The 25,881-nt window shown below is 31.9% G+C and overlaps 1 protein-coding gene across 1 annotated transcript; it reads left to right on the top strand.

Annotated features, from left to right (window-relative positions):
• The first annotated feature begins 8,618 nt into the window (after positions 1-8,618).
• On the top strand, positions 8,619-21,067 carry LOC139481274 (trypsin-like). The gene is made up of 8 exons (XM_071264455.1): positions 8,619-8,699; positions 11,457-11,514; positions 11,993-12,009; positions 12,891-13,072; positions 13,512-13,593; positions 15,120-15,300; positions 17,920-18,077; positions 20,772-21,067. The coding sequence occupies exons 2-8, from the start codon at positions 11,481-11,483 to the stop codon at positions 21,048-21,050; spliced, it is 933 nt and encodes a 310-aa protein (XP_071120556.1). The 5' UTR covers positions 8,619-8,699; positions 11,457-11,480; the 3' UTR covers positions 21,051-21,067.
• Positions 21,068-25,881: the final 4,814 nt, after the last annotated feature.

The following is a 25,881-nucleotide window of genomic DNA, read 5'->3' as shown; positions in this document are numbered from 1 at the left end:
ACAAATTGCTTTCAAATCGTATTCAAATCTCTTTCAAATCGTGATTCTGCGATTTGTTGGTACCATTTGCTTGCGATTCATTAAACAAATCATAGACAAATCAGAATTTTCTAAATTCCCTAAATCTGATTTCTATGTGATTTCTTTCTATTGTATGATTTGTAAGCCATTTGTTTCTGTTTTTGTGTGATTTCTTTATGATTTGTTTACTTAGAATATCGTATGAAATGATTTGAAAGAGATTTGTTAACTTTGTTAGCTAGAACGGTGTGATTTCGTTATGATTTGTTAACTTTGAATATTCTATGAAATGATTTGAAAACGATTTGTTAACTTTGTTAGCTATCTTGATGTGATTCATTGATGATTTGCTACAATGAATAAAATGTTAATGCATTCCAGTTTTCTTTGTTTATCTATCTCTCTGACTTCCGGTTGAGGTCAAATTCAAATTTCAAATACTGTTCTATATGAACTGAACAAAGAAGGTTGCAAGATGAGGAGTTTTATTCAGTCTATGAAAGATGACGAATGGTAAGGAATCTTTATATTTATAATTTCACATATTTAACTAATACTATTCAAATGTTAACCTTTAAAATTCAGAAACTTTGCATTTCAGTATCTCGTTATAATCATGATAGTTTAGTGCTGTTAGGATTAATTTTAAAAATAAAAATGTGTAAAAGATGTGTAAGCAGATCAAAACATTTCAAGAATAGCTTCCCGAGCCAGCAGATAAAATTCACTGGCAAGTTTAATGTTTTAATTGTTGTTTACTGACCATGTCCCGGGCAAAATGGACAAAGCTATATATATATATATATATATATATTACAATGTAGCAGATTTGGACCAAGACTAAGACCCATCACCTATTCAACATTAATCTACTAAGTACACGTGGTTGCCTATGTTTTTTTCAAATTTCGTTTTAGTCAAATTCGGGTAAAAAGTAAGAGAAACTTCAAAAGAACAATTTGTCCCTAATCGCAACCAAAGATAGTACTCTTTTTTACAACTAGTGGATTAGCTATTAAAGGTAAAATGAAGACACTTGCGCTTCAAAATTTGGGGGTTTCAGGGGCAGAACTTATTTTTGATCTGGATGTTAATGCTATAATCTGTGAATTGATGATTGATGCCAATTTATTTACGATTTGCTTGTGATTTGCTTGAGGTAGGAATATGATTTACTTCTAATTGGCTTGACGTAGGAATATGATTTACTTCTGATTTGTTAAAGATTTGATAACAATTTCTTAACGATTTGAAAACAATTTGCTTCTGATTTGTAAATGATTTCAAAACAATTTCTTTGCAATTTGTTTATGATTTGCTTATGATTTGTAAGCAATTTGTTCATGATTTGTTATTGTGATTTGTTAGCTCATTTGCATGTGAAATTTTATCACTTTCAAATCACAAAGAAATCATAAGATTTGTTTATCATTTGTTACCCTGATTTGCTTATGATTTGTAAACAATTTGTTCGTGATTTGTTATTGTGATTTGTTAGCTCATTTGCATGTGAAATTTTATCACTTTCAAATCACAAATAAATCATACGATTTGTTTATCATTTGTTACCATGATTTGTTCCTCAATTTTTTTTGTTTGGGTAGTCTTGTAAATGTATATATGCATCAAATTGTTTCTTATTTCGAACGCGTATTTTTAAACGGAGCTTATAGGATCAACAGATTGTATATTTTCCATATAATTGCGACTTGAATACGTAAAATAATTTATGAGGAGTGTTAACAGGTTTTATTTTGTTTTATTTATATTACTAGCCTTGATTTATTGTTGATTGTTTATAGTTCCAACCAATCATAATTTTCTAAATAAAAGGCACACTTCGCGAACAAGTCAAAAATCATCATTTTAGGGGGACAATCTTGAAAGGAGTCATTCAAAGAACCATCTGATTATTAGGTGTAATTGGTAAATAAGTAGAAATTGTTATTCTGAGCATGGGTATGAATGCCAATTGAGACAGCCATCTTCTAAAGATCAAATTAAGTGGTCGTATTTGCAGATTGTCTATTCATTGTAATCTATAATAAAGTTATGCACGCTTACATTTGTTGGCCGAAACAATATTTCCACTTTTGACCACAACTGTTTCCTGCACTGTGTTTGTTTTGGCAAGGCAAGGGTATATTTTTCTAAATCTTTTTGCACCCCCCCCCCCCCCTCCTCCAAAAAAAAAAGAAATCAAATGATTGTCTCATTATAGATGAAAATGACAAAAATAATTACCGTCGACTTTAAAGCTACAAGTTTATTGTGAAAATAAAATTACTTCTGACTGTTCATTTACATCTATTTATTTTTAGTTGATTAAATATTGGAAATGCTCTCCTGTGTTAACAATAAGTCAATAATATAACATTACATTTTCTGGATAAGACTAAACGCGTTTCCGTTTAAGAGTAATAAGTTGCAGTTGTCTCCCATTCCATGAAATTAAATTTTTAATATATTCTCCCTTTGCAAAGAACAATTACTTAAATATTAGTGCATTATTCAAAATAATCGAAATACTCTATACCAATAAATACTTATTAATTAACTGTATATCTAATTAAAAGAAATACTTAACACATTTTGCTTTGTTGAAAAAATATCACAGAATATGTGTCTTCCCTGGTTAAGGGTAATTGGATAAAGGTAAATTTCCGGGTTAAGGGTAATTCCTGGATAAGTGTATGACAAACGTACGTGTACAATGACGAATATTTGCTAAAATGGCAGAAAATTTTAACAGTACATGCAGTTTTGTAAGATAAATGTTCAAACAACAAAATTTGTAATTTTTGGTAATATGTAGGACTCGGAGGTGCGAAGGGGACGCTAAGGTGCGATGGTCACGCTGAAGTGCGATGGTCTGCGCCGAAGTACGATGGTCCTTTCGCTGAAGTGCGATGGTTTGGCTTGACGTTTTTAAAAATATTGTGACGTTTTCAAATACAACGTTACATCAAAAACAACAGAATACAGATGTAAAACTGGGATTCGCAGGCAGGAGAATAAGATTTTGTTGATAAAGTATTATGCGAGTAGATGAAAGTTGGATGTGATGAAGTATAATAAGGGATAAAAAAAGAAACTAACGATTCTAGTCTCGAACAATTAAACGTAATGCAGGTGGATATTACAAAACAAGTTTAAAACTATGGCCGGCGTCAAACCATTGGGAACATAGCGGCAAAAAACTTGGTTCGCTGCAAACTTTCCGTACGACAAATGAAATGTCTTGAGCTTAACATTAGTTTTGACTCTTTTTAAAGTATGCCTCTCTTTCCGATTAGATTTCCCTCTAAGTTCAGCATTTTTGTGATTTTACTTTTTTCTTACGATTGTGTGTGGAAAATATAATAAAGAACTTACTTAATAGTATAAGCAAGGTTTTACTATATCAAATTGATATAATGTTCTTTTAGTTCCGAGATAAATCCAGATTTCTAAGAACACCGTCACTCTAGCCTTCTTTTTTTTATTGTGGTTACAGAATTAAGAGTTCTACAAGAAGTAAGGCCGAAAATAACCTGACTGGACCCTATACGTGTACTTCACAATTTATCTTATTCTCCTAAGCGGCGAATCAGCTTATTTCAAAAAGTTTGGTGTTGATCGTTACAATTACTATTTAATTTATATAGATCTACACTGAATCTTTTTTGTTCAATGTTCTATACCATATTTTCTGTCTCCATATTGATTGATAAGATTAATAATGAATTAGATTAAAAAGATTAAGATAGTAAAGTCTTTGGTTGGAATTGAACAGAAACTAAAAGATATTAAAAATGCGATGCTAGCAGCTACTTTTGTCAATTTTTAATAACGTATTTTGTTACTCACATGCAGACTGACCGTCACACTTCAGCGTAACCACGACAGCGTATAGTTATCAACAAGTTAGCGTCACAAAGTCACCATCGCACTGCAGCGTGTTACCCAACGAACTTCAGCGTAGTCCATCGCACTTCAGCGTAACCATCGCTATTCGGAGTACCATCGCACCTCCGAGTCCTACAAATATACAACAAGTATCCCCGAAAAGGGTTTTCCGAATGTACTTTGTCACTATATATCAACTAAAATTACTTGATCTTTACAACGAGTCCTCATTAAAATATTTTTTTGAGATTTGTGATTTGTACTACGTAAATAAAAGTTTCCAACCCTGTCATTTATATTACTATTTTTCAACTTTTTTTGTTTACATTATTCACATTTTCAGTACCATCTAACTTCGTTTTTAAACTGATCTTAACAATGTTATATACAATAAGGTGGGCAATTGAACATGCAATATCAACGGTTTTTAAGATAAACAATTTATAAATGCTATGTTGACGGATTTGAACAGAGCTTCTTATTGTATGTGCCTATTGTCAACGATTTGAAAAACAGTCATCACTTAAATTAAGTGAAAGTCATATTGTATAAATATTTGGCTTCGCTTATACATAAACCTTATCGTTATTTTTCCGCCATTACTGAACATCATACAGGTTCCCGTGAAAATTTGACATCATTATACAAAATATCTGATGCCAAAAAGAAAACGTGATTGTTGTAAAACACCAAGAGTTCAAGCAGGACAGATTATCGGGTCAGCCGGTAATAGCGATTAGGTGTATGTTGCTATATACTATCGTTTTTGTGTAAAGTGTATAAACAGATATAGAGACTGGATTATAAAAATAACATATCAGTTTAAAGAGAATTTGACCCTTAAGTGTTACTTATATATAGATCAATATACGAAAAAGAAGCGGCAAGTAAAGCAGAAGATGTCTTTTAACATGTCGCTTATGTCAATCGCAAATCGCTTGAAGAGAAACTGGAATATGACCATCATATTACTTTGACAAAACGTTAGCCCTCTGAGTGTTCCTTTCATATATATAATATTCACCAAATAGTCTGCAAATGAACACCACATGTGTCTTCAGTATAGTATTTCAATAGTGTTGTTTACAAGATCACGTGTGTGTTGATAAGGCTTTGGTGATTAACTTTGTAAAACTGGAGGTTACGAAATTTGAAATCGTTACCGGTCTTGACAAATGCATCACTATATGTATTCCTGTCATTTTAAGTATTTCTATTTTTTTTTTTTTGCACTGAACTGCAACAAAAGCAAACGCCAACAAATATAGAAACGGAAGTTGTGAAAGCTAAAACTATATTGATATATCAGCATCTCTCATACATTTTAAACATTTTAACTTAAAGATGTTGTACTTTCAAGAATGATATTACATCATTTTACATTCATAAGTTAATTTATGTATCATTATGAAAATATGTAATTAAATGCGACTATGCTTACATATTATGTTTTTTTGACATGCAAGATGTCGCATAATATTATATTACATATACAAATATTTAAAAAATAAACTTGTACAAATTCTGAAAAAAATGTGTTAATATACATGTTATTCCAAACGTGATTTGTCAAGCAGAGAATACATCATCATCATCATCATCATCATCATCATCATCATCATCATCATCATCATCATCATCATCATCATCATCATCATCATCATCATCATCATCATCATCATCATCATCATCATCATCATCATCATCATCATCATCATCATCATCATCATCATCATCATCATCATCATCATCATCATCATCATCATCATCATCATCATCATCATCATCATCATCATCATCATCATCATCATCATCATCATCATCATCATCATCATCATCATCATCATCATCATCATCATCATCATCATCATCATCATCATCATCATCATCATCATCATCATCATCATCATCATCATCATCATCATCATCATCATCATCATCATCATTTTGTTATAAAAAAAAAAACTACTACATTTGACGCTAGAAATTATTAAACGTGTTGTTTTCAATTTTTAACTGGGTCGATACCTCTGCTGGTGGACTATCAGTCCCCGAGGGTATCGTCAGCTCAGTAGTCAGCGCTACGGTACTGACATGATTAAACAAACTTTACTAAAATTGTCCGTTTGGCTATTTATTTTAGGTATTTTTGACTAATAGCTCTTCAATGATTTTCGATGCTTTATCCATCTTCGGAATTTCAAATGTTTTTGGCTTTGAGCGTTCCTAATGAAGGTAAATCCATAAAAGTGCGTCGGACGCAAGAAATGATTAAATGTGTTGTTTTCAATTTGTTATTTTCACTAATCGACTAAGCAACCGAACATTTTTAATGCCACAATTTTGAAAAAATAGACAATATATCTAGTCTTGGCTAATTTAAAATAACGACGATTAAAATATAAGTGCGGTTAAAAATACAACATAATAAAAATAATACATTTTAGAAAACGTATTCAAAGCTTCAAGTGGAGATTCACTAAGGACCAGATCAAATCAAGGCTCCGTGATGAAGGCTTTTTTTCTGGCTGTCATGTTATATATTTTTTTAAAGACTAAGTGAAAACGTCCCTTCCCCATACATGCATTATTGATTTAAGTTTCCAATGGAGTTTTTCTCTTTATTTAATTTCATACTAGACTTATCTAAAAAAAAATTATTTGCACAGAATAAGACCAAAATACTCCATAAGATTTCTCAAAGGAAATAACCTAGATACACATATCATATAGATATTAAAAAAACTGTTTGGTTTTAATCCTTACATTTATCATGTTAATTTTGCTGTAGAAATATGTCTACTATTTTAGATAATTTTTGCAGAAATGACTTTTTCATCATCAAATTACTTCAATTACACTGATCTTGATATTTCGACATACAATCTGTTTTGAAGTAAGGTGAGCTTTTAGAAATAATACATCCTTGATTCTAAATTGTTAGTTCATAAATGATCTGTTAATGGATTCATAGTCATCTGTAACTGTACATGTATGTACCTATTGAATAGCAGTTTACCATGTGACGATAAATCGTTACTAAAAATATCATATTGAATAGATGTTAAGCATGGCTGAGACATATGAATGGTGACATAGCGTATTATTCCAGTTGTAAAGTGCCTGACCACAGACTGTCATATGATAACCATATATTTAACATTTGTTGCTGATGGAACTTAGTAAATGTCACATTATACAATCTTGTTAGTTTTTGCTGCTGATCTTATGTTTTCAACAGCAGAATTATAAACAACTGCTAAAAAGTGGGATGCTAAGCCAGTCATTACAGGTTTCAATTTGATGAAACTTTCAACCCTTAATATCAGCCTATATTTATATGAGTATTCTTTAATGAGTCTGCAACCTAACAATAATGTCCCTTCAACATTGGAATAGTGTCTATCCAATGTCACTAAATAAATGTCAATCGAAAAGTGCTTAGGAAAGAGAATGAAATATGACAGACATAATGATAAGGAGATATTATGATCAGAAGCTTTCCTTATTAATTACATTCAAACTCTGAGTAGGTCTAAGATATAAATGGTAAATGGAAAAGCGGTAATGAGTTTTGAAAGGTAAGTATATTCATAGTCTTGATAAAGTTACTTTGGAGAAATAGTTTGCGCCGAGACTGCAATATTATGTGGATGCACAACTTTATTTCATAATGAAATATATGTGGTATTTTTACGTAGTGTTTACAACCTTTGGTTCGATTCCAGTATTTGACGAAAAGGTTATCACCAGCCCAGTTAGCCAAAGGAGGGACGAAAGATACCGAAGGGACAGTCAAACTCATCAATCTAAAACAAACTGACAACGCCATGGCTAAAAATGAAAAAGACAAACAGAAAAACAATAGTACACATGAAACAACATAGAAAACTAAAGAATAAACAACACGAACCCCACCAAAAACTAGGGTGAACTGTTGCCATGAAAAGAAATTCAAATGTTCTTATTCTGTACTTTAGCTATTCATTAGAAGTTGAAATAATACCTGCATACCCTAACGTTTGTACATAAATACGAAATGGTACCTGTTATATACAGTAAGTTCATTTGTCTCTCTCACGATATATTTTTCAGATTTCTTGTCCTGATGCATTTTTGGACCAACAGTTATTTTTAATGTTAATTATTTCGTTTTAATTTACGTATATGTTAATTAATATTAGATTGAACTTCTATTTCTTGAACAGGAACGTCTTCCTCAAAAAGGTTTGCTCGACACGTGGCACTTCTCACTATCCTTAACAATATTACTGAAATCCACATAGTGTATTTTCTTGTTTCTTTGTTGATGATATCACCGTATGCGGCCTCATTTTAATCTAAAATGGCATGTTGGATACAACCAGTGAAAAAAGAACACTCTACCCTTTCGGAGTACCAGAGTTTATCCCTGGTATATGTTTGGTTTCTTTTAGTTCATGTTTTTTTTTGTCTGCTGATTTAATGCGGAAAGTTGTTTAAACCTTGTCTTTTTCTTTTTGTGTATTGGTCTTGGGCTGTTTGTTTTCCTTTCCTTTTCCTTTTTGTATTGCTGCTTCTTTAAATCACATAAGTATTACCTCAAAGATTTATTTAGTTTAGTTTCCTGAACCAATGTCAATTGGTAAATTGTTATCGACGTGCTGACAAATTTTGTGTTCAAAACAAGATGTAACAGCTTTAACAACATACCACGCACTACGTAGATGTATAGATGTATAAATAACTGGCTGTTCATATCATTATATCAAAACAGAAGAGGTAGATACACGACGACCATTTCAATTCAGGTTTGTTAATTCATAATTATTATATTTTTTTTTATTCTAAACAAATTCGTCTTTAACGGTGTTTTTTTTCTATTTTACAATTATATTATATAAGGAAAGATATACTAGTCAACAAAGGAAACGATACAAGACTTTTTTAAAATTAAAGATGGAGTTTTCCGTTTATAGGAATAATATGGAAGGTACCGATATTTAATGACCATGGAAATATAAATCTGTTTAAAAAAAGTTTTTTTTTTTTTGCTTTCATGACGTCATTTGGCGAAATTCAAGTTGTTTGACAAAATTTACATAAAACGACAATTTTAAAAACAGAAGTTCCAACTAATGATGTCAACCTCTCATTTAAAGATAAAGACAATGTTTGCCATGCATTCTTTTTCAAAAATCGTACAATTTCTTTGTTTTTTTTTGTATAGCTAGTTCGGCCCCATAAGAAATCGTTAAAATGTAAACATTATCAATTGATTTACCGTTGACAGTATGTGATAAGTGAAATAAAAAAAAACGTTAACAATCTTAAAACTAATCCGAAAGGTTCCTAATTTACAGTGTGCGGTTTTCATATCTAAAACATTGATTTGAGACAAAACAAATTTCCTTTTTTTTGCATTTTTTGAGATTTCAAAAAACACTTTTTTCACCCAAAATTTAAAAAAAAACAATACTTGAACCCATTATTTACAACATGAACATAACTTGATTAGCATATTCAATATTTTTAAACAAATTTGAAAATTCATTTTGGTACTTAGGAAATTGTGTGTCGATTTTGTGTTCAACTTTCCGCAAAAACAAAATTGCACCCTATGATCGTTTACACGGAATTAAGTTTCTTTTCGAAATGTTTGGATTTTCATTATCGTATTTGCATACATTGCAAATGTAAGCTTTTGAAAATAGTGTATCTCATTTTGTTTTAGTTTTAATACTTTTTGATAAATTTTATTCTAAAGTCCTGTATCGTTTCTTTTGTTGACTAGTATATTTTGGCTGCTGTGATGAACGAGGAAAATTAAGATTTATTTAATGGTAGAGTTTAGCTTTAATATTTTGATAATAATTTTTCCTATAGATCACACTGCAGTTTGCAACATGTATAGGTAACTAATATATACTAGTACCTATGTGGAGTTATTTCCTTTCAGTCCCTCTTTTGACGAATTAACCCTGACGATACCAAGTTTCAATTAAATTTGATTCAAGGCATACAATAATGACCTGATTGTGTAATTATATGCTACTCTTATTTACTTAAAACATGTAATTCGTTTGATAGTTATCATGCGCTGCTGTGAATGGGGAATAAACAATCTTGTCATCTTTTTTTTTTAGATTTATTCACGAAAAAATAGTCGTAAACGCACATTTCAACTTTAGAAACAAATAATGTAAAAAAAATGTATTGCTACAATTAAGGGACAATTTTGAGATAAATTTGAAAATACAAAACTCTTAACAATGTTTTTAAATCATACATTGACCTATGACTATCTATTTTTCGTGATATATGTACATGTATATACTATTTGATGCTAACAAAGTTCTCTGTTTAAACAAATGTATTACCGATTCAAAGTGCTTTTCTGCGATGAAAATGTCACAAAAACATAAACAAATAGAATACATATCATCCCCTTTTCATAAACTAAGTTGTTGATAAATTTTTTACAAAGTGGCTTATACTTTTTATAAACCGTAACAATTCGTGTGTGTCTAGCTATCCTGTAATTACAGTGATAATCATATTAAACTGAACAATGATTGCTTAATCTAGACGCACACATGTGGTGGGGTTAAACATGTTTTGTGAGATATCTACCCTCCTTCTATTCTCTACCCTCCTTCTATTCCTCTAGCCAATGTAGAATAATGAAATCAATAAAACGGATCAAAATATTATGTCTTCATCTTACGAAATAAGTTTTTCAAGCAGATTTGTTTTTCATGATTCTTTAATTTTCATTTTATAACATTCTTTTTTTTTTAATTGTATTGATGTTTGTCTGGTTATTTTATTCATTCTAATTTTGTTTCAAAAATATCTATATTCTCTTTAAGCGTATTTCAAATAGTTACTCTTGCTTTAATTTAAGTTAGTGTTGTGTTTTCACTTTTAAATATAATCGGAATAACAACAAAGCCAAACTAAAATATCGAAACATGTCTTGGTTATTAACTGTTGTAGTTGAATACAGCCAATGAAAATAAAGGCAGTCTGTTAACTGTTTATTATCGATGCGGTTGGTTCCTTGATGAATATACCACCTCTATATTTGATATTGTGTTGAGATTAAAATCATCAAAGATTAACAAATCTATAGCATCGTCAAAAGTTATCATACTGTCAACTTCAAATACATTTTGTTGTTTTCTAAATAAAACATTGATTGTGATTTAATATTCTGTGTGAAAGTCAAAAGTGATTTTCAAACTAAAAAAAATAAAGAAAATGATAAAACAGCAACCATAAGAGTGTGCATCTATCAAAAAGTCTTTGTCGTGCATTTTGAAGATTTCAAATCTTGCTGTTGAACAGTAGATTTGGAACAGTCTTCAAACAAACTTGTTTCCTGTTATGCAAACAATTTTTTGGAACGTTGTTATAGAAATAACAATTTCTGACACCTATTGGCAATACAGCAGGTAAATTGAAAATATTGTGAGAAATATCATAATGAGGGTGCAATAGTTTGTAAAGGTTACTGATGGATTTATCGACGGCTTGATGCCATTATGTGCATTTTTCAATTTCAGACGTGTGGTTTTTAGAACATAAAGATGTATCGAGTGATCATTGTCAGTGTATTTGTCGGTAGGTAAGTGATTTAGTTGCTCATGAATTCAAACGACAATAGTTTACAACATATTTTTAAAGACAAATGTATCGTTAATTGATTAAAAAAAAGATAAGTCAATATAACAAACAGAGGGAATCAAATGAATTCCAAAGTAACCGAACCATCGATAAAGTTAGCGTCAAATAGTAAGCATGAACCATAAAATAAATGTATTTTAGTCTTTTAAGACAATTCTGATCTTAACATAATTGAAAACTGAGAAGAATTAATTATTTGGGTATGTTTAATTTTAGTTAATGTTTAGACATATCCAATGCTTAATATTGAATACTGTTAAGACCATTCTCTAGCAGTCAGTCTAGTACAGTAATAATTATAGTTATACTAATATTACTTAAAATAATGAATTCGGATATTAATGCTTACATGTAAACTACTACATTGTAATAATCGTTGTTATAACGTATACAAAACATTATGATACTTTTGTAGTGTCCTACATGGCTACAGTGAGTATATGAATATTATTCCAATATTTGAGGATAATAAAAATTAATTTCAACAGTTATTAGCACGGTTCCTGATCAATAAACATCAATGTATTCGATATGATCAATTGTTTTATATATTGATTTGGGTTAAAACCACTTTCACCACTATCAGATATTTCATGTCGGTCTGTTTATATTGATCAAAAAAGTCGGACTGCTCAAAGAGTAATTCCAACCGTCAGCCTTAAAACTGACAATCCAACTCAAGTCAATTGGAGTCGACCATAATAACTAAACAAAAGACTTTGATCTTCTATGTTTAGCATCGTTAAGGATTCCAACTGTTTCAAGTGTACGTATAGGCTTGTATTCTAATGATATTTTCAGGTTTGAGCGTTTCTTGACAAATTTTATCACAAAAAGCGAATCGAACACACAAAACTTAGTTATGTATAGGTACAAATCATCTTCAATTTTATACCACCCTTGTTCTAAAGTACAAAGTGTTTAACTGTTTTATCTAAGAGATTTAACTGTAATTTCATCCACAAAATAACTTTTATATTATTATTTCTACATATCAAACACACAAAACATGAAATTCGGGTCATTATTCAGCAAATCCAGGTGATCTGATGAGGCTAACTATGTTGTTGCAAATAAATAACTGGCTTTAAATTTTATTTTATAAGAGAACAATTGTATTAACGCTATAATAGAATGGTTTTAACTTCGTGATTTGTTAATGACAAGTTTATTTTCGATAATAAGGAGGTGTTTTTACTTGGTAGTTTATTGATTTATAATGTAACATTTATATAAACGAATGTCTTTTTTTCGGGCTTGATAAAGAATATATAACGAAAGTTTTTTTTAATTAATTTGATATCATTATTTAGGTTTCTACCGCTGTAAGTGTAAAGATTGTTAATGGTGACGATGGCGACATAGAAGATCATCCATGGATGGTCTCTTTTCAGATAAGAAAAGGTGGAGTAAATTATACCCATGAATGTGGAGGCGCAATAATTGACAAGAGCTGGGTTCTTACAGCCGCACATTGTAATCTGTTCGAATATGAGTGAGCTTTCTTATTTAATGTTTATATATAATCTTGCATTTAAATACTACGGGTATCAGTCATAGTTATGTGTAGGTCAACATTATCTTCAATGTTATTTACTTTGTAGTTTCGCGATTCCAATTGTAGTTTAATTTTCAAGGATCTATTTTGACCTTTATGAATTGAAGATGTAATTAAACTTATAAACTAGATGAAATGATGATGACAGTTGTATTGTTGCAAATGAATAACTATCTTCAACGTAATTTTATTATAACAACTGTACTATCGATATACTGGAATTGTTTTAATTTTGTGATTTGATGCCAAGTTTGTTTTTGCAATATGGAAATTTAAAATGATTGAAATATACCAAACAGGTATAAAGTTATAACCTTATAATGCCGCTTGTAAAGAATCTAATTTTTTTTATATATATCTCTTGTTTTCATTTTAGGGCAAAGGATATGCGAATTGCTGCTGGAAGCTCGTTTTTAAGTCAGATGACAGAATTTATACCAGTTAAAAAGTTCCATATGGTATGCACTTTTATGTGTTAGCTTTGATTTTGCAAATTGATTAGGGACTTTCCGTTTAGAATTTTCCACTGGTAGTTTTGTTGCTTTACTTTTTAGTTGTATATATCATATCCCCCTTTATACTTTTTGCTTACAAGAAATCTAAAAAAAAAAAAAAAAAGAACTCCACTCGGTAGGGTTGAAATCATCGAATTTGTTTCGGCCATGTCATTGTCTGTTTCACTTCGACTAACGAATTCTTATTATTCCTTTATACTTTTTTTGCCCTTTAAGGGTTGTACCAAACTCCCTGCCTGAAAATAAATTGACTCTTTTAATTTTTATAAAATATTAATAAAATATTAATTTTGACACTTATACAATAATATCAAAATTTCTAAAAAAAAAACACCTTAAAATACACAGTTCATCAAAAAAAAATTTGTTTTTATAGCAGTTTGACAATCAAAAAAGCTTTATCATTGAAATTGCCTAATATTACCTAAATAATGGAACGTGAAACAAACGTCTAACATATTTTACAGATTGATTTCCTTATGTACCACCTTAAACGAACAGAACTTATTTTCGTATTCAAGACTGTAGTTCTTGGATGCTATTTGTACATTCTTCAAGTTTCAATATGTAAGCATTTCCTGTACTTTGAAGGTGGATGATTTCAATATTTGAACTTAAAATCATTCATTCAAATAAGATGTTATCGGTTAGCGATTATAATTTATATTAGTATTCAAATATTTTACTTGAATGTACGTTGGTTCAGCTACGTGTATATGTGACGATGTTTTCGCGGTGACAATACAGCAGGTTCTATTATTTACAGATATGATTTGATAATAGTTATAGGGATATATAATTTTTAATAAATCTATTCGGTGCGATTTTGTACAAGATTGAGTATACCTAGAATGTGTTTTTTTACGTGAAAGAATTCCAGAATATTTTGTATAAGAAAATCAGCTTTCAAGTATTATAAACGTTTTGCATGATGAACGAGAAACATCTTAATGCATGTAAGAAGAAATTTGAAATATCATGACTCAACACTGTGCAAAACAAGGTTTACCGGAAGACGAAATCGACAAAATAGTTTTTTTAATTGTATATAGATATAGGAAGATGTGGTGTGAGTGCCAATGAGACAACTCTCCATACAAATAACAATTTAAAAAGTAAACCACTATAGGTTAAAGTACGGCCTTCAACACGGAGCCTTAGCTCACACCGAACAACAAGCTATAAAGGGCCCCAAAATTACTAGTGTAAAACCATTCAAACGGGAAAACCAACGGTCTAATCTATATTAACAAAACGAGAAACGAGAAACACGTATATATTACATAAACAAACGACAACTACTGTACATCAGATTCCTGACTTAGGACAGGTGCAAACATTTGCAGCGGGATTAAACGTTTTAATGGATCCAAACCTTCTCCCTTTTTCTGTGTTTACCATGTTTACATATGAATTACCCTGTTTGCATAATTATACTGATTAACTGATTTTTATTCAATATTTTTAAGCACGACAAATTTAAACCAACTTTGGTCACCGGTCTTCAAAATGACCTTATGCTACTCCAGCTTCAGAAACCGCTTAAATTCGGGTCTACTATAAAAAAAATCGACCTGGACACTAATGTAGGCCATAATTATACAGGAGAGGTGTGCACAATAACGGGATGGGGAAAGACAGATGCAAAAGGTATGTTTTCTCAAAGCTTGAACCTTGAGAAGGAAAGGGCGAAAAATGAGAAATTGACATTACAACTCATATTTAATCGAAAACAAACTGACAATGCCATAGTAAGAAAATATAAACGATTAAAATACAAAGAACAGTAGACAAAATACAGAGCAGGTCGATATACGCTAACTCTTTTCACTCTCTATTTGTATAAGTTATATAAACAAATCTGCGTTCTAATCTGAATGATTATTTATCAAATTACAGAAAATGTACAAACAAATATACAAACACTTAGTTTAACTTAACATTTGAAGCAATGGACATTTTTGCTCAAATAATATTTTCGTAAATGTACATAGACTGTAAATTTAATATATTCATTTTATGAGTTAAATATATATATATATATATGAGAGCCCAGGTGGTCGTGTGGTCTAGCGGGACGGCTGCAGTGCAGGCGATTTGGTGTCACGATATCACAGTAGCATGGGTTCGAATCCCGGCGAGGGAAGAACCAAAAATTTGCGAAAGCAAATTTACAGATCTAACATTGTTGGGTTGATGTTTAGACGAGTTGTATATATATATATATATATATATAACTTAACATAGACAGCAAACCAACTATGAAGATTTAACACTCATCAAGGCAAACGACCATTTCCATCGTTGTTCTAATGGACGATTCAAAATATTTCCATTGTGTATGGTCAATCGTCAAAAAGATTTTCTCCGGAAGAAGAAAGAAGAATTATTCTTAAACATTCTCAACTCGGGATTAAATGATAAATGATATTCTAATTTTTACGTAACATTTTAAAGTGTTAAAATGACATTTTTGGTCTCTTTTGAATTTGTTAACGTCATAATATTGTTAACGTCAATCAATTGTTTTATATAAATACAAGTCACATTACCTAAAGATCTGCGAAAGCAGTGAAAGTACTAGTAAAAAAGTGATGCATTCAAACCGTTATTATCTTTGAATAATTTTCTTATATAAAATTGAGAATGGAAATGGGGAATGTGCCAAACAGACAACAACCCGACCATAGAAAAAAAACCAGCAGAAGGTCACCAACAGGTCTTCAATGTAGCGAGAAATTTCCGCACCCGGAGGCGTCCTTCAACTGGCCCCTAAACAAATATATACTAGTTCAGTGATAATGAACGCCGTACTAATTTCAAAATTGTACACAAGAAACTAAAATTAAAATAATACAAGACTTACAAAGGCCAGAGGCTCCTGACTTGGGAAAGGCGCAAAAATGCGGCGGGGTTAAACATGTTTGTGAGATCTCAACCCTCCCCCTAAACCTCTAGCCAATGTAGAAAAGTAAACGCATAACAATACGCACATTAAAATTCAGTTTAAGAGAAGTCAGAGTCTGATGTCATAAGATGTAACCAAAGAAAATAAACAAAATGACAATAATACATAAATAACAACAGACTACTAGCAGTTAACTGACATGCCAGCTCCAGACTTCAATTAAACTGCCTGAAAGATTATGATTTCATCATATGAACATCAGGCACAATCCTTCCCGTTAGGGGTTTAGTATCATACCATCATAACATATATAAATACGTCTGAGCCAGTGACAATTCTACAACAGATTAATTTGTAGGATCCTTTACTAAAGATAATTTAGCTGATCTGTAAAAACTACATCTCCATGCCTATATATCATGTACTGTAGTACGACGCTAGATTTAAATTGACGTGGAAAGGACACCCGGCCACCGAAAGCTTCATTTTTTATGAAGCCCAGGTGGTCGTGTGGTCTAGCGGGACGGCTACAGTGCAGGCAATTTGGTGTCACGATATCTTAGTAGCATAGGTTCGAATTTGGCGAGGGAAGAACAAAACATATGCGAAAGCAAATTTACAGATCTAACATTAGTGGGTTGATGTTTCGACGATTTGTATATATATATTTGACTGACAAACAAATAAATTCGTAGGCTTTATGATAAAATTTTGAAAGAATATTAAGAAAAGCTATTCATATTTGTCTAATATGTGTCTTCATGAACACTTATCTCATAGTTGCTAGAAAAGTTCTTTCTGAGATTCATTCACTTGTATTATAAGACTTTCAAAACGGTCAATTTTTAATTTATTCAATTACTATGTCTTATTCTTAAAAAGTATCTTTAACTTATTGCATTTGTTATTGATAACTGGATCCTATTCAAAATTTAGGCCAGTATTTCATTTATCCTTGTTTTTCCCGATAAAACCAATTAAAACCGAGGTTTTCCTAGTAATTTCCACCGGACAGGACACTGTTCAACAAACCCGTGTTTGTGCCAAACTTCAAACTATTCGCTAATGTTAAAACGACGGACAGTAAGCAAAGATAGGCCATTTAATCTAGAAGAACGAAAAAAATACAATTCCATATGGTCAGCTATAAAAGGCCCCGACATGAAAAATGTGAAACAGTTCATACAAGAAAGTAATCTCTAAATTTTCAACAATTTAATTAACTGATAGAATATGAAACATCTCGGATATTGGTATTATAGAACATACTGTTGAAAATTCGTACACACAATAAGTAAATTTCACAACAATTTTTTTGAATTTATTATATATTTTGATTATACAACTTTATCTGATTGCAGGAATGAATTCCCCTGATATTCTACAAGTACTGTATATGCCTGCTGTTACTAATGCATACTGTAATAGTACTTATTTTTTGGTGGATAAGCGTCCGTTATTTCGAGGGGCCTATTCCAACTTTATTTGTCTTCAAGACAAGGATAAGGATTCTTGTAAGGTAAGTGTATTTCATTTGACGCATGTATGACTCCTCTAATCGCGATGTCACTGAACTGGTTATTTCTTAAACGATTTTAGATTATCTTATCTGTATCGTTTTTTAATAGTAAAGTAATTTACTGAAACTATAATAACTGTTTTCTTTTATTGGTATTAATAAGATAATAAGACAACCACCGACTTCATATTATTGTTACATGTACATGCATATTTTAATATTTTGTTAAAGACTTTCATGTTCTCGACATTTGTTGTCGTTTTCCTTTCTAGTTCATACACACACATACATATGGGTATACATTGTACAAAAATGAGCCAACCAGCAACAAAAAACCCAAAGATAACCAAAAGACATCTAGATGACAGTATATAGACTCAAATAATAGAAAGAATAAAATGTTCGGCCATTTTTTTTAAAACTATTATGATATGGTCTTATAATTGTTGCTTTTTGAGTCACACACACACGCGACAAGGACGTCAATTAGTGAAGCCAAAAATTGAACGGTAATTCATGAACAACAAAATAGACGGCTTATATATACATATATACAAGTCTAAATTAATAACAACGTTCAAACGTTCCTATATACCAAGTTACATTAGAGATGACATAGATTTCTTTATCATATCTACATGTACCAAAGACTACAACGGAGAATGCCCGCCTTGTAAGTTTCGATGTAACAATTTTGTATACAAATATACCTCTTGATTTTGGTATTGCAGCTGTTAAATAATGGATAAAAAAACACAGAGAAGCAATATCCTGTCGTTTTACCATTGATTTAATTTTAGATTCCATAAAATTTATTTTGGAAAACAATACATTTTACGAGAGGAACGGCTATGGGAACAAAATTTTCCCCATCTTACGCGTCACTAGTAATGGGGCATTAGAACAGAAATTGTATCAGGAGATTGAAGTACATTTGGTATAGAAATGGCCAAGCAATTTGAAACCTCCTGAAAAACATCTATTGACGACTGCTTTATCATTTGGACAAATGCGATGAAGAGCTTGAAATGTTTTCTGATATTCTAAGCAGTCTTCTTACATCTATAAATTTCACATGGAAGTAAACTGTCACACACTATCATTCCTGGATATTATGATTATTAAAGAAGGCACTGATCTTAAAATGGACATGTATTATAAAGACACTGATACACACCAATTTTTAAACTTCCATTCCTGCTCTCAAGCGCATAAAAAAGAAACATACCCTACTGTCTAGCCAGGAAAATATGCACAGTTGTTGAGAATGAAGTACTAAGGGATGAACTATTGCACAAAAAAAACCGGTATTGCAATGGTTAAACAAATTTCGATTGGCAATATTTGAAAAGTCTACCGATACGATAAGATACCGTTTGTTGTCACACATAATACTCATAACCAAAATATATTTTCTGTAGCGAGGAGAAATACTTGAACAAGATTCAAAATTAAGTATCCTTATAAACCGTGAAACGAGGCAAACGGCAACCTAAGAACTTAAAACGTATATTGACCGTGCCAAGTTCGACCCAATCGAAAGGAAAAAGAAACAATTCAAGCTATCGAAATGCGCAGATTCTCGTTGTGGTACATCTGCATACATATATATCGGAAGCGACCTTAAGATAAAATGCAAACAAACGATATATGCCAATACCAACATGACGTGTAAAAGTGAAAATTGGATTTACTGCATTAAATGTTGCGGCTGCTAAAATTTACATCCTACAAACCGGTAATAGTATATTGGTAAGAACACGCATTCATCGACAACACATCCGACAGCCGCAATATAGGGAAATCCGTCTTAGCGAACATTCAGATCGTTGCGGTAGAGGCCTTTTTTAAATTTTCCCGTTCTATCAAATTAATGTAGAATGTGACATTAGAATTTCCATAAAGAAACAATATTTATAAACAAATTCAACCCAAAACTTAATGTGCATTAGGCTTTCAATAGCGTTACGATTGGCTTTCCATATTTTACTGTAGAACGTTTTTCATGTTTATTTCCATTTTGTAATCCATTTATGACGTTACGTATTTAACTACCGTCTCATAGTTACACTTATTCGCCTTCCATCTAAAGATTGTTATAAAACATGAAAGTACTTGTGACTATTAAATAATATATGCATTGTCCGGAAATATAAGACTTCTTTTATATTAACATATATATATCTATCAAAAACGTTATTGATATCAAATGCCAACACTTATCTTTTCTTATAAACGTACATGAATGGTGTGTTTATAAAACAATCCGTAAAAAATCAAAGACAAATAACAGTAGTCAATAATACATGGCTGTCTTCAATTTTATTTTAGATGAAAATACACAAAAGATGCAAAGCCTGATGTCTGTGTTACGTCTATGCAACAGAAACAATAACAAAACCAGATTCAATACTAGATCAGAATGTTTTGAAAAATAAAAGGTGGATATACCGTGTCATGCTCTATCAAAAGTCTGAATCTTAAAGCTTGAGCCTTATAAGATCAGCCATTACAATGATTTTTATTTTGACATATAACTTTTCAATTGAAATAGATATCGATGAAGTTCTTGTCACTTAATTTACTTTAAGTCATCGATTAAAGATAGAGTCGCGACTGGTCTAATACACAATCGTTTAAGATTGTGTCTATGTTTTCTATTATTTTTAATGTTAATTATATATATTCATTTAGGGTGATAGTGGTGGACCCATGGTATGCAGTAATAAACTTGTAGGCGCACTATCAGTTGGTGGTGACATCTGCAATGGAAGTTTACCAAGTGTGCATACCAAAATTTCTCCTTACTTGGACTGGATTAAAGACAAAATAATTACAAAAAATAACAAGAATAAGAAGGCAAGAAAAAGAATAATAATAATAAGGGAAAGTCAGAGGGAAAAAGAAAGGGAAAGTCAGAGGGAAAGAGGAAGAGAAAGAAAAACCAAAATAAATAACAATAAAGTTAAATAAAGAATATAAGTAATTCATTATGTTGTTGTTGACTTGTTTCAAGAGTAAATTAAAGAATGAGGTGGCATCATTGGAATTATAAATACCATCATATAATACTGTGGAGAAGTCTCGACTTAGTTTTGAACGGATTTATTAACACTATTCAACTTTGTATATATGGTTGAAATTTTATTTTTCAAGTCTATGATAATTTCCGTTTTGTTAACCACTGCCTAATTGATTTGTAAGAGTAAAAACAAAGTCATAAATCAACAGAATAATCGATAACTAGTTCATATTTAGAGGACGATTATGATATATGATTTAAAATGGAAACCGGGAAGGTGTCAAAGAGACAATAACCAGACAAAAGAGCAGAAAACAGCCACCAATAGATCTTCAACACACCGATAAAATATAGCACCCGTAGGCGTGCATCACCTGCCCCCCTAACAACATTTTGCACTTGTTCAGTTATAATGAATGTCATACTAAATTCATCATACAAAAAGAGGGACGAAAGATAACAAAGGAACAGTCAAACTCATAAATCGAAAAGAAACTGACAAAGCCATGGCTACAAATGAAAAAGACAAATATACAAGTAATAGTACACAAGAAATAACACAGAGAACTAAGGACTGACCAACACATACCCAACCAAAAACTTTGGGTGTTCTCAGGTCCTCCGGAAGGGTACCCGTCGTATTGCTCAAGTTAATGCAAACCGGTACACAAGGTGCGCGTTTCGACTTCATTTGACTCATCAGTGACGCTCAGATCAAAATAGTTATAAGCCAAACAAGTACAAAAATGAAGAGCATTGAGAACCCAAAATTCTCAAAAGTTGTGCCAAATACGGCTATGGTACTCTATGCCTAGGATGAGAAAATCATTGGTATTTCGAAAATCTCCTATAAAAAGACCATATAATTGATATTCATGCGAACATCGAAGTGCTGGATACTGGACTGATGGTACCCTCGGAAACGAAATGTCCACAGTGGCATCGACCCAGTGGTGTAAATATTTTTCAAAGGTACCAGGCTTATTATTTAATAGATCAGACGTGTGTTTCATCTACACAAAAAATTAAAATGTTGACGATCGTATTGCGATATTGCAGATCGCAGTATAGTCTTAGTATGGTCATGGTGTGGTCTTCATTATCATGATGAGCGTGGTCAACTTTGAACATGTTGAAAACAGTCGTGGTGTGGTCGTGGCGAAATTAGGTCGTAGTAGTAGCGTAGTGAGAGCGCAGTAAGTTCGTGGTAAGATCACAAAGGTCGCTGTACCATCGTAGCGACAGCGTTGCGAAAGCGCGATTCTATTCGGGAGACTGTGCTACGATCTCACAGCGACTTTACTACGACCTCACTAAGACCATCACGTTATTACCGCGACCGAATGACGCTTACACTACGACTATATTACGTTTATATCACACTGTTCAAGACCAAAGTACGATTTTAGTACATTCATGCCGTCCTCATCACACTGTTTTTACGACCTGACTTTGTTCATACTTCGACCATCATGCTCACCGTCATTGCAATCTAAAATATATAAAAGCTCTTCAGGTTTTTGTTTTGTATATATGTTATTTGGACCTCTTGTCCTTGATCTCCAACGGTTTAACTATGCTAGACACATCTGTGTCATCCTACTATCGTTCACTAAAGCATCATCATTTGCTCTTAATGGACCAGCAATAAAGTGTGATTCAGGTTGGAATGGTCGGTACGAAATATATCTACTGGATCATGCATCGTTACTTTCATATCTTCCTCCGTCTCTTACTTTAACCCTACCACCACGCCCACAAATTCTGGTAGTTTTGGTTGCATGACTGCGTTAACGTTGTTTCCGAGAAACAATGAGAAATTGAAGGAATCATACAGTATTCATATAGAACACGATGTTGACGTTATTGCTTGAAGCGTAGTAATATCTCAGTATGAACGTGGTATAATCGTAGTATGGTCGAGGTAAGAGCGTGTCAGAATCGCAGTAGAAGCGTGGTAGGATCGTGTTGCAATCGGATAAATTGTGGTATTGTCGTAGTGAGGATGGATGAGCGTAGAAAGATCGGATAATCGAAGTGAGGTCGCAGAATGAGCGTGGTCAGAACTTGGTTTAATCGTAAAGGGATCGCTAGGGGCATAATTGGGATGTAGTAGCGACGAAAAAGAAACAAAGATTTACATTTAAATGCCGCTCATACTGCGATCTCACCACGATCTGAATTTATTTTAGATCGCAGTGAGCATGGTACGATCGTGGTCTGTACCCCCAAAAATGTTCACTTCAGCCTTCCACTACTCCTTCGTCTTATTTATTTCTACTAGCTTTTTACTCAGTGTATCAACCTTATATTTGAACCGAAACATTTGATACATGACGTAAAAAGCTAAACCATTATTCACTGCTAAATAAATTTCGATTTACTACACGTTCTTAATTGAAATATTTGTCGTTTCACAATTTTCTTTATCTATTATCGTTTGCATAAATGCAACGACAGTAACCTATTTCATCTATAAGCACAATTTAAGATAAGTAGTCAACTGACGATTTTACTGTATTACCTGTATAAGGATCTTATCTTACGAATGTTTTTGCTGTTTTTCTCTATCTTCAATTGTTTTCCCCAAAAAGAAAATTAAAATAGTATTCATCGTCAATGAAGATGACTGACAGTTTCGGCAATACTTCTTATTTGTATTCCATGTTTTCACATACACTTTCTCTCTAAATATTACAACTAATATGCAAAGCCAAAATGCTAAATTTGGGGAGGTGTTAAAAAAGGGCAATAACTCTTATAGGATGTCGACTTACGTTTGTGTTTATAATGACTTATTTGAAGATCTTCTCGTGTTATTACAATTCTCCACTAACTGCTTCTAATGATGAATAGCAAAAATGTACGTTGCCGAAGTAAAGAAATTTCTGATAGGATCGTATTGCCATTCATGTTATTAAACATGTCTATAGATCTTATTGTGTTTCAATCGATTTCAATCGTCACTGAGTAATAATAGCAATTATTACAAGTCGACTTTCCATTCTTTTGAAAGCGTAAGAAAATCTGTGTATATAATACTGCAATGTTATTGAACTTTATACTGGAGGTTGGTTACAACCAACTGTAAACGAGTCGCGGAAAATACCAGTGGTTTAGTCAAACCCATAGATCGAAAATAAACTGAGAAAGTCAACACACTATGGGTATTTTCTGTCTAACAATGTATTTACGAAATTAAATAAAAGTACACTAAACATCGGAATTAAACACATTCATACTAAAACTAGCCTGCTCTCTATCTTATTTTATTTTATGGCGGTATGATAGTAAACAGTAAAATCCTAACTGACAAAACGGACAATGTTGTGCTTGATTATCATATGATGAAGACATCATCTTTCAATCAGTTTAATTGAGGTCTGGAGCTGACATGTCAGTAACTGCTAGTAGTCCTTTATTTATGAATGTATCATTGTCATTTTGCTAAGTTTATTTTTTTACAAATTCTGCCATCGGAGTCGGATATCTCTAAAGCTTAGTTTTGCTCTGTGTATTGTCGTGTGTTTCTTTATTATGCATAGGTTAGATTTATAGGGGAGGAATGATATGTCACAAAAAAAATGTTTATCCTCGTCGTATGTTTGCGCCTGTACAAGACCAGGTGTCTCTGGCTTTTGTTAGTCTTGTTTGTCTTCTAATTTTAGTTCATTTATATGTTTTGGAGTTTAGTGTGACGTTCATTTTCACTGATCATTTACACATTTTTCTTCACTGATCATTTACACATTTTATTTGCGGGGTCAGCTTAAACCAACATCCGGTTGTGAGATTTTTCTCGCTGCGTTAAAAACCAATTGGTGGCCTTCGGCTGTTATATGCTCTTTGGTCGGGTTGTTGTCTCTTTGACATATTCACCATTTATCAATCTTTTGAAATAACATGAACATTTAATGGCATGCTAATCATAAATACATTTGGAGATGCGGTATGACTACAATGAGGTGACTATCCACATGTGTTTATTTACATCATATATATTGTACTTATGTCTTTTCCATATATTAATGAACAAGTCTTAACGGAGAGGCAATAATTGCTATTTTGTAGGGAAAATCTATACAAACAAAACAATCAAGGCAATACAAATTTTGACATTCATGCATTTATAAGTTAGCTCTGAACTATTCTATTCAATTATTGGATATCAAAATATGCTTATTACATTGTACGATATACTGATAACCCAAAAAAAATGGAATATAAATTCACAGGCAACTTTTAAATGGCTAACATAATCAATAGACTGAAGTCACGGGAGAAAATAAATCAAACCATGTACGCAATACGTTTTAAAACGAGTAGACAGCTCAGTATTTAATAAAGTTAAACCAGATAGGTAAACAAAAAGCGACAATCAAATCTGTGTTTTTATTTGAAATATGGTAAAAAAAGCTAGCAGCCTAAAAATGTATTCTAACTTAGATTTAAAAGTCGCAGTTAAGTAATTTGCATGTAAGTGTATGAAAGAGATATGACAACCAAAAAAAAATAAGTTATTTCGCAATAACAGAATAACAGATAATTGCAATTTATGAAACCCAACAGATTGAATAATCCCATAGATTGGTTGTTCTCTTTTGATAGTATAAATACCATTTGAAGCCCGTATTCTATAACAGTTACATGAACATGTTATAAGATTAAAAATAGGAACAACGACCCTGACGGGTTAATATTTTGAATTTGTATGCAAGTATAATTTTGAGATATTCATAATTTGATTACGCCGAAAGTAAAAACATTGTATAAGTCAAAAAA

The sequence above is a fragment of the Mytilus edulis genome, chromosome 7 (assembly GCF_963676685.1).
Source record: "Mytilus edulis chromosome 7, xbMytEdul2.2, whole genome shotgun sequence".
In the NCBI taxonomy this organism is placed as follows: domain Eukaryota; kingdom Metazoa; phylum Mollusca; class Bivalvia; order Mytilida; family Mytilidae; genus Mytilus; species Mytilus edulis.
This window is presented reverse-complemented; position numbering and strand designations above follow the sequence as displayed.